This window comes from Balaenoptera acutorostrata, chromosome 10, assembly GCF_949987535.1.
Source record: "Balaenoptera acutorostrata chromosome 10, mBalAcu1.1, whole genome shotgun sequence".
NCBI classification, from domain to species: domain Eukaryota; kingdom Metazoa; phylum Chordata; class Mammalia; order Artiodactyla; family Balaenopteridae; genus Balaenoptera; species Balaenoptera acutorostrata.
The window spans coordinates 82,961,311-82,978,554 of record NC_080073.1 but is presented as its reverse complement, the minus strand read 5'-3'; the positions used below and the strand labels follow the sequence as shown (position 1 = coordinate 82,978,554).

Below are 17,244 nucleotides of genomic sequence, written 5' to 3'. Positions count from 1 at the left end.
CAAAAAATCTAGAAACAATAAATGCTGGAGAGGGTGTGGAGAAAAGGGTACACTCTTGCACTGTTGGTGGGAATGTAAATTGATACAGTCACTATGGAGAACGGTATGGAGGTTCCTTAAAAAACTAAAAATAGAACTACCATAAGACCCAGCAATCCCACTACTGGGCATATACCCTGAGAAAACCATAATTCAAAAAGAGTCATGTACCAAAATGTTCATTGCATCTCTATTTACAATAGTCAGGACATGGAAGCAACCTAAGTGTCCATCGACAGATGAATGGATAAAGAAAGTGTGGCACATATATACAATGGAATATTACTCAGCCATAAAAAGAAACGAAATTGAGTTATTTGTAGTGAGGTGGATAGGCCTAGAGTCTGTCATACAGAGTGAAGTAAGTCAGAAAGAGAAAAACAAATACCGTATGCTAACACATATATATGGAATCTAAGAAAAAAAAAAAAAAGGTCATGAAGAACCTAAGGGTAGGATGGGAATAAAGACACAGACCTACTAGAGAATGGACTTGAGGATATGGGGAAGGGGAAAGGTAAGCTGTGACAAAGTGAGAGAGTGGCATGGACATATATATACTACCAAATGTAAAATAGATAGCTAGTGGGAAGCACCCGCATAGCACAGGGAGATCAGCTCGGTGGTTTGTGACCACCTAGAGGGGTGGGATAGGGAGGGTGGGAGGGAGGGAGACGCAAGAGGGAAGAGATATGGGAACATATGTATATGTATAACTGATTCACTTTGTTATAAAGCAGAAACTAACACACGATTGTAAAGCAATTATACTCCAATAAAGATGTTAAAAAAATAAAAATAAAAAAATACTGAAAAATTCACAATTATGTAGAAATTAAACAACACACTTTTAAACACCAATGAGTCAAAGAAGAAATAACAAAAGAAAATTTTGCAAATATCTTGAGACCAGTGAAAACAAAAATGCAACACATCCAATGTCTGAGATACAGTGAAAGCAGGGAAATTTATGGCTGTAAACTATTAAAAGAAGAAGTAACATACCAAATCACAATTAAACTTTACAATTTAAGGGGCTTAAAAAAAAAGAACAGATTTATCCCACAGCTAGCAGAAGAAAGAAAATAATAAAGATTAGAGTGAAGACAAACAAAATAGTAGAAAAACAATAGTGAAAAGCAATGAAACAAAAAGTTGTTTCTTTAAAAAAAAAAGTTATTCACCATTTGATCTAAGATGGCCATTTTAACATTTTCAGTACTTATTCTGATTGCTGAATGTTAAGGACTTCCAATATTTGAAAACAGCTTTTACCTTCTCCACAATTTTCTCCATTCAAAGCTAAATGTCATTAGTCCCTTTAAATTTTCATCTTATTCCAAGTGTTCAGACCCTTCACAATTCTGTATATTATACCTTTGACATATTCCTTATTAAATTTTTTTCAAATTCAATTTCCCAGCACTAAGCAAAGAACTCTAGCTAAAAATATGACCATAGAAAAGTACATTGACATCTCTTGCTTGGAGATTACTTCTGCACTGAGAAGCTCAGAATATGTTCATCTCTGTTCTCAACTCAAGGGTAAATTATTTTAGGGGGGGGTGGTATTCCCTTTAGATCACAAGATGATTCTGACTTACCGTTTTCATGTGGCTTCTAATACATGAAATAACATGTGATTGCTATCAGGATTTATATACATATGGCCAGACTGATATTGCATAAATTATTCCAAGATGGATATCTAAAAAATCCACTCCAGATGTGTTTATGGTGGACTCACTGATCAAACAATGTTACTTCTTAGTTCCTTCCTTTCAAGGACACTCTAGATACACAGCCGAGCTTGGGCCTCCCCCAGAGTTCAGGCAACCCCCATCTCTCTCCAGAAAGGAGACATTGAATTGATACTGGGGAGAGCTTGGGTAAATTGATTTATGAATTTGTGTGGCTATGAAGGATCCTCTTGCCTTGGTGGGCAATGAGTGTGTTACTTCATGTGGACCAGAGTAAGTGAAGATAACATGTCTACTCTCAGAGGAAGCTTCAAGCAGTTCACAGTGATAATCATATCCATAGAGGCAGAAAAAGTGTAAAAATCTTATGTGAAGGTAACTTGAATGCCACCCCATTAATGGCAAGAAATAACTTTTCTTATTCGGGTAAACCTTTCCTCATTCACCAGTTGTGCATGAACAGACATTGGTAACCTGTAAACTTTGTCAAATCGTTGTTTATCTTTCAAGACAGAAAAGGTTAATCATTTGTTCAAAGTATCATTTTATATACTTTTTCACTACTTAATATGAATTGGAACTATAATCACTAGAGACTGGATTTCTACTCCACCCTTAGAACCTCCAAATAGTGCACATTAAAATGTTTTGATCATGCATATTAATATCCACTTATAATTCCATATCAATATATTATTTTAAAGGTTTGATTTCGTTATTTTGCAAGGTGCCCAGTATGAGAGTATTGGTTTTCAATTTTACAAGGTGATTTTTCCTTACTTTTGGAATATAAAAATGGATGGATTAAAGTGAGATTACTCAAGGAGTTTGAATTGTGAGTTTGGAGTAGAGAGAAGATTCAGAATATGCAGGAAGCATATTACCAGAAGCATCACAGATATGAAGAGGAGAAATATGGGAAGAGTGATAGTATCCACAAATTAAAGTGTACTGAAAGAAGTGAGGTAGAAGAAAGAGGTGGAAGAAAAATCAGTATATAATGAGAGATAGATTGGTGAGGTAAGAACTATTTAAAGATGGCTAATTAGGGAATGAGAAGACAGGTTGACCAGACCTCAAAGTAACAGCTCCAACCCCTAGGCTTTGTACCCTGCAGTCTGCTCTATCTTTGTGGCCCAAATGCTTTTACAGAGACTCTAGATACATAGATTCATACATACATATACATACAAAAACAAGCAATAACAGTAACAAAAAATCAAACTTAACTTCTCAACTCTCAGAGTTTGTAAACAGTTTTCTAAACCAACTCATTGTCTGAGTCAGAAGGGCGTTTGTTTCATGTCTGTCACTCTTGGTCCACGGGAAATTCCCGGCTTTATTCTGATCTGGGTTGCCAGAGTTTGAAATGTCTTTGTGCTTCCTATACCAGTACAGAAGAGAGGGACTGTACCACCCAGGGCGGTATCCTTGGGGCAGAGAGCTTCAGTGACGTGAACCACGTTTCTTGCTCCTGAGCTCTGTAGCCAGGTAGAGTATGGAGTATCTCAGAAGCAGGGAAGGAGACTCTGGAGTTTTGTCCTTGTAGGGTGATAAAACAATATTTTAGTTGCAAGTATCCATTTGCTCACTTGAATGCACACACAAATTATCACATATACACACCAAGTTCAGTTGATAAGTGGCTTTTTTTTTTCCCCTTCATGCAGATAAAGCCCAATGAGACTGTCTAGTGCTGGAAAAGGAAGAAATTTTATGTTCATTTGACAATCTATGAGAACCAATAAAACTTAAGCCAGGGTTGTTACAGAGTAGGCAGTGATTCTGGGTTCCTTTCCTTTTCCCCCAAACTTTATCTGTTGATTCCAGTCCTTGCTCCAGGATTATACTTCTGCAGTCCAAATTTAGGACTAACCTCTATCCTTCTCAAATTCTGCCTGTCAATGTAAACCTAGACTCTGCTTTATATATTTCTAATCCTTACATGGGTCCACATTAATTTTATGGTGGAAAAATGTGCCGTGTGTGGCTGTACCACATTTTGTGTACGCATTGATAGACATTTGGGTTCTTTCCACTTTTTTGGCCATTGAGAAAAATGCTGCTATGAACATTTTTGTACACATTTTTTGTGAATGTCTACTTTAATTTCTCTTGGGTATATAACTTGGAGTGGAATTACAGAGTGATGGTAGTTCTATGTATAACTTTTTGAGAAACTTCCAAACTGTTTTCCACAGTGATTGTGCCATTTTACATGCAACAGGCAATGTATAAAATTTTTTAAAAAATTCTATTGGGGTATAGTTGACTTATAATGTTGTGTTAGTTTCAGGTGTACAGTGAAGTGAATCTGTTATATGTACACATATATCTACTCTTTTTTAGATTCTTTTCCTATATAAACCATTACAGAGTACTGAGTAGAGTTCCCTGTGTTATACAGTAGGTCCTTATTAGTTATCTATTTTATATATAAAAGTGTGTATATGTCAGTCCCAATCTCCCAATTTATCCCTCCCCTCCTTACCCCCTGGTAACCGTAAGTTTATTTTCTATATCTGTAACTCTATTTCTGTTTTGTAGATAAGTTCATTTTTACCCTTTTTTTAGATTCCACATATAAGCGATATCATATGATATTTGTCTTTGTCTGACTTAACTTCACTCAGTATGACAATCTCTAGGTCCATCCATGTTGCTGCAAATGGCATTATTTCATTCCTTTTTTATGGCTGAGTAATATTCCATTGTATATATGTACCATATCTTCTTTATCCATTCCTCTGTTGATGGACATTTAGGTTGCTTCCATATCCTGGCTATTGTAAATAGTGCTGCAATTAACACTGGGGTACATGTATCTTTTCAAATTATGGCTTCTTCCAGATACATGCCCAGGAAGATCATACGGTAGCTCTATTTTAGTTTTTTAAGGAACCTCCATGCTATTCTCCATAGTGGCCAGTTTACATTCCCACCAACAGTGCAGAAGGGCTCCCTTTTCCTCACACCCTCTCCAGAATTTGTTTGTAGAATTTTTGATGATGGCCAATCTGACCAATGTGAGGTGATACATCATTGTAGTTTTGATTTGCATAGCTGTATGAGATTTCTAATTTCTCTGCATCCTTTCCAATACTTGTTATTTTCATTTTGGGGGGTGGGTGTAGGGAGGGCATAGGATAGACATTCTAGAGGGTATGTGTGATATTACATTGTGGTTTACATTTCCCAAATGACTAATTGTGTTGTACATTTTTTCACGTGCTTATTGATCATTTGCACATCTTCTTCAGATGAATGTCTATTCAAGTCATTTGTTCATTTAAAAATTGAATTGCTTTTCTTTTTATTGTTTAGCATTAAGAATCTTTATATATTCTTCATACTAAACTCTGATAAATAATTTGTAAATATTTTTTCCCTTTCTATGAATTGCCTCTTCACTTTTTTGATAGTGTCTTTTTCAAAAATTTATTTATTTTATTTATTTTTGTCTGTGCTGGGTCTTCGTTGCTGCACACAGGCTTTCTCTAGCTGCAGCCAGCGGGGGCTACTCTTCGTTGTGGTGTGCAGGCTTCTCATTGTGGTGGCTTATCTTGTTGCAGAGCACAGGATCTAGGCGCACGGGCTTCAGTAGTTGTAGCACGTGGGCTCAGTAGTTGTGGCGCACAGGCTTAATTGCTCCTCAGCATGTGGGATCTTCTTGGACCAGGGCTTGAACCCGTGTCCCTGGTGTTGGCAGGTGGATTCTTAACCACTGTGCCACCAGGGAAACCCCTGATAGTGTCTTTTCAGACACAAAGCTTTTAATAAAGTCAAATTTATTTATTTTTCCTCTGTTTGGTTGTGCTCTTGGTATAATATCTAAGAAGCCAGTGTCTAAGTCAAGATTTATACATATGCTTACATTTAGATCTTTAATCCATTTTGAGTTGATGTTCTATATATGATGTGAGATAGAGGGCAACTTCATTCTTTTGCCTGTGGATGTTTATTGTTTCTTCACCATTTATTGAAAAGGGTATTCTTTTCCTATCAAATGGATGAAGTGATTTTTTTGATGCTTGTGAAAAATCAATTGGCCATAAAAGTGTGAGCTTATTCTGGATTCTCAATAAATTCCATTGACTTATATGTTTATCCTTATGCCAGAACCACACTGTATTGATCACTGCAGCTTTGTAGTAAGTTTTGAAATTGAGAGATGTGAGTTTTCCAACTTTATTCTTCATCAAACCATCTTGAGATGGTTTTGGCTTTTCTGGGTCCCTTGAATTTTCATCTGAACTTTACAATCAGATTGTCTATTTCTTCAAAAAATGTGTTTGGCATTTTGACAAAGATTGCATTGAATCTGTAGGTCACTTTGGATAGTATTATCATCTTAAAAATATTTTTTCCAATCCATGTACACAGAATATCTTTCCATTTATCTATGTCTTTGTTAATTTCTTCCAACAATATTTTGTAATTTTCAATTTGTAATCTTGCACTTCCTTGATTATATTTATTCCTAAGTATTTTATTATTTTGATGCTGCTATAAATAAAACTTTTTCTTAATTTTATCTTTGGATTGTTCATTGCTAGTGCGTAGAAATGCAACTGAATTTTGTGTGTTGATTTTAAACTTTGCAACTTTGCTGAATTTCTTTATTACCTCTAATAGTGTGTGTGAGTGGGGATGTGTGTGTGTGTACTATATGTATTTTCTGTATAAGAGACTTTTGAGTCTATAAATGATGTAGACTTCAGGAAGTTTTTTCATGTGCCAGGAGCTGCTCTGTAGTCCTTCCAGGTGCATAAGGCACAGGTAATATCTGTGTCACTGTAAAAGGATATTTCTGAATATATTCAGCTTAACAAGATGCATGTTCAACTTCAACTTAAGGAATTTAAAGAATTCTTATATTTAATAAATACATTATCTAGACTCTGCAGTTTTTATGAGGTCTCAATTGATGACCATAGATATTTTCCATATATTTTAAAATGTAACAATGTTTCAACGTGTGGTTGTGAGATTGTAAAACTTTAATTCTTGTTCACCTTAATGGGATGGCTTCCTAGCCTCTAGAACTGTGAGAAATAAATTTACACTGTTTACAAGCCACTGAGTCTATAGTGTTTTTTGTTATAGCAGTCTGAACAGACTAAGAGTGATTTCTTTCTTTCTTTTTTTTTTTTTTGCTGTGTGGCTTGTGGGATCTTATTCCCCCAACCAGGAGTCGAACCCGGGCACCCTGCAGTGAGAGCACGGAGTCCTAACCACTGGACCACCAGGGAATTCCCCTAAGAGTGATATTTGGATCTTGAGTTTATAATGATCAAATTTAGAATATATTTTAGACTCTCATTTTCTCAAATCTTTTTTCTGTCCACACACCTCTCTCTTCAAGGTCTCTAATTACTTTTGTTTTAGGCCCTTTAAAGTTTTCCATCAAATCACTGATACTCTTCATTTTTTTAAATTATTTTTTCTGTACATTTCATTTTAGATAGTTTGAATTTCTGTCTTCAAGTTCACTAACCATTTATTTCTGCAATGACTAATCTACCGTTAATCATATCCAGTGAAATTTTCATCTCACACATTGTACTTTTCATGTCTAGAAGTTCAATTTGGGTCTTTCTTTTAAATGTATATCTCTAGTGAATTGTTTGAACATATTTTAAACTATTTGGAATATCGTTATAACATCTGTTTTAACATCCATGTCTATAAATTTGAATACCTGTACCAGTTCCATGTCAATTTTAACTTATTGATTTTCTGTTCATTATATGTTGTATTTTCTTGCTTCTTTCCTTGCCTGGTAATTTTTGACTGAATGTCAGTGTGAATTTTTTATCCTGTTGAGCTTTGCTCTGGAATGAATTTACGATACTTGTAAACGATTTGGTCCATTTGAATCTTGCTTTTAAATTTGTTCATCAATATTGGATCAATATTTAGTCTAGTGCTAATTATTCCCTGTTACTAGGGAAAGACTTTTGTGGGTACTCTATACAGTGTCCACTGCATTTACAAGGTTTTCTAGTCTGGGTGGTAGGATCACACTCTCTTCTCACCCTTGTTTAAGTATTAGTTACTGTTTCCTCTAATCATTTCATTTTAACCTAATAGATAGTTTTGATTGGAGGGAGAAGAACGGTCTTTCCTTACCTTTGCTGGTGGACATACTTAGAATTCCCCAGAATACAAAGTAGTCATTCTCCTTATTAACATCTTAAGCAAAGCAATAACATTTCTCTCTCATCATTCAATAGGATAAATACCTCAATGTGCTCTCAGTTGATTCTAGTTTTCCCAGACCTCCAACATGTTCACATCATCACATTTGTTAGAATTGGATTGTGATTGATATTTATTTTTTTCTCTCTCAAATTATCCTTGCATTTAAGATATAGTTTAGCTTGTTATCAAATTGTAGTTTAACTTTTCTCCTTCAACATTTGAAAATAGAACTCTTTTGTCATTTTTATTCAGTGTTGCTGTTGAGAAATGTGAGGAAGTGTATCTAATTTTTATTCCTTGAGCAGTGCTACTAAAGTGTGATCCTCAGACCAGTGCATATTTATAAAACGTTTCTTACTAGTTCTTTATGAAACAAATACAGAAATATAGTATTACAAAACTTTAGAGCAGGGGTTTCCCTGGTGGCGCAGTGGTTGAGAGTCTGCCTGCCAATGGAGGGGACACGGGTTCGAGCCCTGGTCCGGGAAGATCCCACATGCCACGGAGCAACTGGGCCCGTGAGCCACAATTACTGAGCCTGCGCGTCTGGAGCCTGTGCTCCGCAACAAGAGAGGCCGCGATGGTGAGAGGCCCGCGCACCGCGATGAAGAGTGGCCCCCGCTTGCCGCAACTAGAGAAAGCCCTCGCACAGAAACGAAGACCCAACACAGCCAAAAATAAATAAAATAAATAAATTAAACAAAACAAAACAAAACAAAAAAACTTTAGAGCAAATTGACAGAAAATATTAGTTATATTTTATCTAATAATGAAATTACCACTGGTATGTCTGTTTTTAACTCACTTCATTATTTCCAGTAATTTATTCAGAAAAGTATGTCTGTGATATATAATATATAATGCAAGAAACATTTACAACAATAACCAAAAGAAAGAAAAAGATTCTTCTCGGCAGATTGTTTGAGAAACACTGCTTGATGTGGTTAGAAACTTTGGTCATGCAGATTCATGGAGCCTTAAGCCAAGAGGCCTCTTAATCAGTGGTCCTAGGGTTTACAGAGAATGGGCTACTATCTCCATGGTTTATAGGTTCTTCTTCTAAGTCACTTAATATTGTACAGATGGGGAGAGCTCCATGGATATAAGTTTGAAGTAAGGATAGAGTGACCCAGAGAATTTGGCCTGAGTGAAAGAGAAGATGTGGGTTCCATCAGTCATGTTACAGAAAGAAATGTCCCTATCCTCATAATCCAAGAAAATCACAATCTTTCGTGGACACTTTTCTATCAGGAGAGGCTCTTCCAGGAAAATGTTTTGGGGAGAACAGGTGAGAGCCCTGTATTCACATCTCTTCTTCTCTAAGACGCTGAACTTCCTCTGTGGTAGATGGCTGAGTAACCCACTGCTCTCCGTGGGCTTCTCATAAATGCCTAGAGTCCATTCATCAGTGTCCTCAATGTCCACCTCCCAGTAATGTCTCCCTGAAGTGAATTCTTTCTGACCAAGTTTGATAAGGTTGCAGTCTCCTTGCTTATTACATAATAATACCCGTGTTTCCTCTCTGACGTCCTCTTCTCTCTCTGGGTCAGAATTGTTCTGATGAAAGCTTTCATGATTTAGAGTCACAAGAGCTGGAAGAAAAAAAAAGGAAAGGAAAAGGCCAACATTGTATATTTCAGAAAACTGTTTCCCCTGTAACTTTTGTTACAGGGGAAACCTTAACAAAACAGAGCAAATGGGTAAGGAGTAGGGATAGAATGCATCTCCTCTGAACATGTGTGTTGGGGGAGGTGGTGCTGGGAGGCAGCTGATGTGCTCCCATCTTGAGTTCTAGGCTACTTATCTTATCCTATCTATGCAGTTACATAGGTCAGTGTCTTGGCAGAATGCCAGAGTGAGCAGGGGACTTGAAGTGTTTATTGGAGAATGGTGTTCTTTCCATGTTCTCTGCAAATTAGACCTATGTTCCTCAATTAGTAACAGGCTCCAAGTGAGCTGACCTCTCTACAAAGAACAGCTGAATTGCTATTTTGAGCACTTCTTACTTAGTTTGGGGTCTCCTCAGCTGAGGGGCTATCTTAATTTCTGTTTTAGAACCAAGTGGACCCCATAGACGAGGAAGCTGTGCCAATATTTGAAAGTGGAATCACGACCAGAGTAGCTAAGCCTAGCAGCAATTTTCAGTTCAGGCTAATATTTAATGATTTTCATGTTCTTCCCTTTCTTTACCAGAACAATAGTGCCTCTGTCTTTTCAGCGAGGAGATGATGTTTGGAAAGAAAAGCGGGGTCTCAGAGGGCGGGTTGGAAGGGAGCCCAAAAGATAAATAAAGAACAACTTACCAGGTTGGAAATGTTCTTTCCTCCAGTCTGAAAAAGAGCAATACAAGTTGAAACTGGGATGGAAGCATACCCAGGGAATGAAAAGGAGGTGAGATGCTTCCTTCCCTGACTCATCACCTTCTCCTGTCAACATTCTCTTCCTCCTCTAAACCCCTCAAACTCTGGTAGTATCCAGAAACTACAGGACAAATAGTATGCTTTCTGCGCTCTGTCTCAGACTAGAAACTATCACATATTTCAGCCCGAAGCTGGGGCGTATTCTCCAGTCTAAGCCAGGTTTGGAGACCCCTGGAGCAGGGTCTAATGCTCTACATGCCCCTCTACTATGCTCTCAAGACCTTTATGGACCTCCTCACTGACGATGAGAGCTATAAAGTGTATTTTTAAATTAAATTTTATTTTATTTTATTTTATTCTATTCCATTTTATTTATAGTTTTTCTAGCCTGTGATCTCCTCAGAGTAGAGTTTAAGCTTATGACTAAGGCATTTAAATGGGCCCTTATTACTTTGACCCAGATTGTAATCAGATGACTTATATTTTTCTCCAGAGACAGATTCCTCATGAGAAATAGAATTGCATCTGCTTCTGCCTGTGGCCACTTCTCTTATGACAGGACTTGTGATTTTATTTAAAGATTGGGTATTCTCATAAAGTCTTGGGACAATAGGCAGATAAGGACATATCCATAATTCTTGATTGAAGCAGCACTGTGGTCTCTCACTAAACTGCCCTCCTGTCAGAAATGTAGCACTCAGATGCATAGAATCTATGAATATATGCGTCAAGGAGGACATCTGAGATCACGTATTCCAGTCTTTTTGTCTTAGAGATAAGGACACTGAGCTCAAAAAAAGAGAAAATAACCTGACTTCTCAGCTGTAATCGGTAGAGTTGGAACTGAAAGTCAAAAGTCATTCTTAGTACTTTGCTCACTCCTTTAGAAACACGGGAACATTTTTCAGTATCTCATGAAAGAAAACTCAACAGAAACTGCTTAATCAACCTTAATCCTTGGGAGGACCTCCTCTTATCAAAGCACTTATCAGGCTGTGTGTAGTTGCCTGGTTCCTGGCTTACTTCTCCCAATGGACTTTAAGTTTCACAGGGTCAGACTATAATAGTTTGTACCACCAACATCTAGCACAAGGTCTGGCATATAAAAATTGCACAGATACATATTCAAGAAATGACCTGGTGTGCTTTTGAGGTCCAACTCTATATTACACACACACACACACACACACACACACAAGTTATAAACTCACAGAATACATGGACAAATTTTAGAAAGTATAAATATAGCCAATTCCCCCACCACCAGATAAACATATTTTTGCAAATCATATTCAGATATTTTTAAAAGTTGTTTTTCAACTTTTTCACACATAAACCTTCTCCCTATATATTGAATTTTACTTTTTTTTATTTCAAATAGGTAAAATAAGTGAAATCATAGTTAATATATATTTTTCCAAATATAAAATATAATACATTTTTTGCTCTTTTAAACTTTATTTGTAGAATAGAAATGCTGATATAATATATTCTTTATTGTTCCCAAATCACTCTTTATTCATCAAAATCACTCTGTGTTCTGTCCCTTCCTTCTTCATAGTTGATGAGCTAACAATTCTTTTTTTTTTTTTTTGAGCTAACAATTCTTGCTGAGTCCTACCCTAGCCTTGTGGTGGAACTGACCGGGCAGCAGTTACTTGTCCTTCATCATTAGCTCTGGAAGACAACTGATTATTTGAGCCTCCAAATACAAAATACTACAGAGTGATACCAAATAAATTTTCACAACGTTCAAGTGTGCGTGTGTGTGTGTGTTTATGACTCTGCTTATTATGCTCAGAATACCAGAGGCACTTGGCAAGACTAGGTCCATGGAGTTACGTACCAGGATATAGCAAGGCCTTCTTCCAATCTAAAACAGAACGAATAGAGGTAAGACAAGATGAGACATTAATCTGGGGCCTTGAATTTTTCTTCCTTCCCCTTATTTCTCTTCCACTAATCGTCATACAATCCTTTAGTCTTTTCCTCTGAGGATAGGGAGCTGAGAACTTGTTGGTCATCAGGACATCAATTGACATGACAGAGTCTCTTACCTTCATTGTATAATGCCTTTTGCCTTTCTGAAAGAAACAACATTCAATGAGAGACCCAGAACAGGTGTGAAAAGGGGAACAACTTCTACACAGGGCATGAGAAGAAGTAAGACTCACCAAGCTCTGCCTTGAGGTTCACTGGAAGAGGAGGAGATATAAAATCCATCAAATTGGGTTTTAGCTGCTCCTAAGTTCTGTGAGTAGCTAAATGAATTCAATCTGACCTTCTCTTAAGGGTCCCATAGTTAAGTAGGTGAGGAAGATTAGCAAACATATTAGTCAAATGTAAAAGGACAGGCGCTAAGAAAAGTTACATGGGAAGTATCATGGGGTCACACAGGAAGGAGAGCCCATGCTTCATAGGAGTTTAAGATTTCTTAGGTTTTTCTAAAGCCTATTCTTGAAGGACAAAAAGGAAGAGAAGATAAGGGAAGACATTTCCACAAAGAGAAACAGGTTGAGGCACAGTGGTGTGAAAAGGCATGGTGTGGGTTGAGCCGCAATTTGGAGGCTTCGTGACCACTGCCCACAGACCTCCTAACTTCCCAAATGATTTTCTCCTTTCCATAGGACTCCCAGATCTGTGGAATTCTTGGTACCCTGCGTTTCCCTTGGGGTTCTTCAGCAATCTTTTATTTCCCCATCCACCCTACACAACCTGTATCTGCAGCTTTTCCATGAACCTCTGATTTGACCTGCTGCCCTGATTTACTTTTGGCTCTAAGTGCCGCTTCCTTTTCTCTCTTCATCTTCTCTGTTTCATGAGATTCTTCCTGCCTTTTCTTTACTTCTCTCTCTTTGGCTTTATGTTCTCTCCAGCCAGTGTAGCTGATCCCGACGAGGAGAAGCACCAGCAAAGTCAGTGTCCCAGCCAGGGCTGTCTTCCACGGAGACGTCCTGGGGAAGAAGGGCTCTGACACAGGCATGTGGAGACACAGTGAGAGACTGACCTGGAGGAAGCCCTGCCCTCTCTCCAAGGTTCCCTTCAGCCTTCCTTCACTCCTCCTTGCCCTTAACGCACCCAACTCTGCCTTGGAGTTTGTGCCTTACTGACCTGGGAGGAAGATGGTTGACACTTTCTCCTGGCCAGAGAAGGGGTTCTGGATGGAGCAGGTCACATTGTCCAGAGAGCTGTCCGTGACCACAAGCGATGCCTCCACATGGAACAGCCCATCTCCATCTTGGGTCTGAGACTCAGAGCGGGATGGTAGCTTCACTCCCACCATGTCTCTCCACTGCACCCTGGGTTTTGGGAACCAGCCACCTGAGGAGCACAGAACTTGGATCCCGCGATCCTCAGGACCCATCGTGTACACGTGAGGGGCAGAGCCCAAGCCTGATGAGAGAAGACATGTGCCTGAGGGCTGTGGTCCTTGGGGCTCAGGAGTCCCTGAGGCTGAAGGTCTAACTGCCTTTCACTAGGCTGGTGAGCAAACTGAAGCTCAGAATTCAAAACTGCTCACAGCCAAAGTTAGGCTTACCTGTGATTCAGTGTTTAAATCAACTTAATGCTTTTGCACTTTACTTGGACTGAGAGAGCTTTGGGGTCATTCCAAGAAGAAAAAAGAACAGGGACAATGAAAGTTAGAAAAAAGCAGTTTAATTCTACAAGTTGTATCTCTCTCCTGATTGGGTCAAAAATATTTGAAGGCCTCAGTACCTATCTGAATTAATACTAGTTAATTAATTTTTGTGATCTTTTGGATACCAAAATATCTTCAGAAGGATTGCCTCCTTTACTGTTTAAAAGCAGAGTATGTAGTCTTATCCTCACTGTACAGTTTAGGAAATTGACATTCTGCAAGGCAAAATATTATATCAACATATGGAAGATCACGAGAAATGCCAAGTTAGGAATCCATATGTTCTCACCCTTCCCTTTGCTCTACACCATGACACATACATTGTGTGCTAAGTTAACTTACCTATCACACGCAGCTCCACAATGGCTTCTTGGAAGATGTGACCATCCTTAAAATGACACCGATATTGGCCATCATCAGAGGCACGGATGTGTTGGATCAGCAGGGCCACAGCGCCTTTGCCAATGGAGTCGCCCACCAACTCTGTCCTGCCCCGGTACTCCAGCATTTGCTCCCCTCCTTGTTCCTGTCCGTTCTGGTACACAAGCACCGTGGAGGAGAGCTTGGCTCGGTACCACCGGATCTGCATGTGGGCTGCACTCTGCTCAGGAGACAGCTGGCAGGGCAGACTGGCATCTGCCCCTAGCAGGACCATGATGGGCTGAGCTGGTCCCTTCACGGAAAACCCAGACACTGCATGAACATTAGAGACAAATTGGGGGAATGAATGGGGGTGGGGGGCAGGATGAGATGGTAGACCCACCTGCATTCTTTATGTAGGGACCCAAAAGTATTTCTCTCTTATTTGTGTTATTTTTTGACCTCAAATTAAAGAGACAATAGCAGAAAATGTCATTATTGTGACTTCATAGCTGGTTCTCTTCAAACCTGGAGTCTGAAAACTTCATCTTGAGGGGGCCCTTTTATTTTATGAAGAAAGTACTTATGTCCCAGAAAGAATAAATGGGTTGTCCAAGGTCATAACCAGATAGAGCTCAGGGATCCTGAGTCCAAATTCTTTGTGCTCAGACTTGGGTTTTCTTGGCAGTGAAAACATTACAAAGTATGTTTTAACAAACAGTTAGGGCTTCCCTGGTGGCGCAGTGGTTGAGAATCTGCCTGCCAATGCAGGGGACATGGGTTCGAGCCCTGGTCTGGGAAGATCCCAAATGCCGCGGAGCAACTGGGCCCGTGAGCCACAACTACTGAGCCTGCGTGTCTGGAGCCTGTGCTGCGCAACAAGAGAGGCCACCATAGTGAGAGGCCTGCGCACCGCGATGAAGAGTGGCCCGCGCTTGCCGCAACTAGAGGAAGCCCTCGCACAGAAACGAAGACCCAACACGGCCAAAAGTAAATAAATAAATAAATAAATAAAATTAAAAACAAACAAAAAACAAACAGTTACATCAAATTTAAACAGGCTAAAATCAGTCATACGCAATAAAGACTTAGATAAATATTATAGCTTTGAGTTTTATGAGGTCTGCTCAAAGGAGTAAGGTGTGTTGATGTGAAGGAGATCACTCCCACCCTTCGCCCGACCCTTCAAGCCTTCTGTTAGCAGCAGGCACAGCCACAGTTTCCCCAGAAATAACAGCTTTGAGAAGATGCAGAGTTGGGACTGATGGACCATTATATGAGAAGAGCCACTGAAAACACACCTACAGATAAAAAGCATGAGGGAGAACACTGACCTGGGGAGCACCACGTGGACACCTGGAGAAGGAGAAAAGTGGGGGGAAAGCCAGCAGGAAGGAAGCTGGGAAAACCCACCATCTTCTTCAGAGCAGAAATTGCAGCAGGTGGAAGCACAAGATGTTCACTCTGACAATGAGGTGCTCTGTCGGAGAAGGTGCTGAGAAGCTAGCCGAGTGAAAGTGCTTAGAAAACAAAAATCCCGTGTTCGAAGACATACTTTTACACACAGGTTTTTGGCTATTTTCCCCCACAGACCTTGAGACAAACACCACCAACGCCCACCCCTTCCCAATGGGTTTTTTGTTTTTCTTCCCTCCCTCTTTTTTTTTTTTTCTTTCTGAAAACCGTTTCCCCAGCAGGTGTAGAAAACTGTAAACTGTTCTCTTGTGTCCTGTGGGCTCACTTGCTTATCTACAGATTCACCTTCTCACTGGGGCTCTCTTGAAACTGAAAACCCTGAGTTCAATGTTGAGAGATGAAGTCAGACACAAAATATGTCCACTCCACTCAGCCAAACTATTTTCCCCCTTCATTCATTCATTCATACGTTTATTTATTTATTTTGACTGCAAATACTCTTGTGGCTTAACTCCTGAAAGGGAAGGGAGTTTTGTCACCACATGACCCAGAGCTCAAGCCCTTCTTTTTTCAGGATCCACATGTCCCACAGACACACCTGCACATCACCATATGTTTCTCTCTCACCATCCAGATTGAGCCAAGGGGGGTTGCTGGAAGCTCCTGGAAGCTACAAGACCTGGCATCTACAAGACCCAGCTCTAGAGACAATTTGCACCTGGTTGTTCTTGAGGTCAGCCTCCAACGGTGTGGCTTCAGGGGCTGGAAATGGCAGGTTTCTAACCCATCCCTGGATTAGGAAAATATTCTTAGGAAGGAGGACAAACAGGGCTGCCAGTAGGCACTGGCATTTGAATGCCTCTCCTGGAATGGGTTTAACGAGAAAGTCACAGCCTGCCTGCAGCTCTTTTACTTACTTTGAAAGTGGAAGTAATAAAGGTCACCCCAGGGGACTTTGGACTGGGCTGAGCTATAGAATGATAGGAACTCTAAAGTTGCTTTGGTCAAAAATGCTCAGTGTAGCTCCCCCCTCCCACCTGCAAAGGACTGAAATGACATTATTTGGGGAGAGGGAATCATCTTCCTGTATAATACTCAGTTCGGCCGGTAATCCAAATGTCCATCTAACAAAGCTAGCTGATTTAGAGAATAAGCCCGGGAGAAGCACGCTTACTCTCACCACACCATGATTGACATTGGAAGCCACGTGCAGAGCTGCACAGGGGGAAATAAGAGGTTGGAAATGGAGGGCTCTGCGCTCCAAGAATAGAAGGTCTGTATTTCCAAAAACCTTAGGGCTCCCCAAAGTAGAATAGATATAACTACACAGTTTTACTGTGCTAGATACAGAATGCTCTCATGGCATTTTCTTTCCATTTCACACACTTTCCAAGTTTAATTCATGTTTCTTCATGTCACACAAGGTTTACAGATAATCAGGGACACAAATAGCAATTGCATAAATATTAGTATGTAAGCCCCTAACAGTCTGGCCAAATGAATACCAAGATCCTAAATAAATATT

General features: G+C 39.5%; 1 protein-coding gene across 1 annotated transcript; it reads right to left on the bottom strand.

Moving 5' to 3' along the window:
• Window positions 1-9,011: 9,011 nt before the first annotated feature.
• LOC103003277 (butyrophilin-like protein 1) lies at window positions 9,012-15,576 on the bottom strand. Its single transcript, XM_028161768.2, has 9 exons — window positions 15,474-15,576; window positions 14,286-14,636; window positions 13,415-13,696; window positions 13,073-13,273; window positions 12,478-12,498; window positions 12,361-12,387; window positions 12,150-12,176; window positions 10,247-10,273; window positions 9,012-9,535 (listed from the first exon to the last, which is right to left on the bottom strand). The coding sequence occupies exons 1-9, from the start codon at window positions 15,574-15,576 to the stop codon at window positions 9,012-9,014; spliced, it is 1,563 nt and encodes a 520-aa protein (XP_028017569.2).
• Window positions 15,577-17,244: the final 1,668 nt, after the last annotated feature.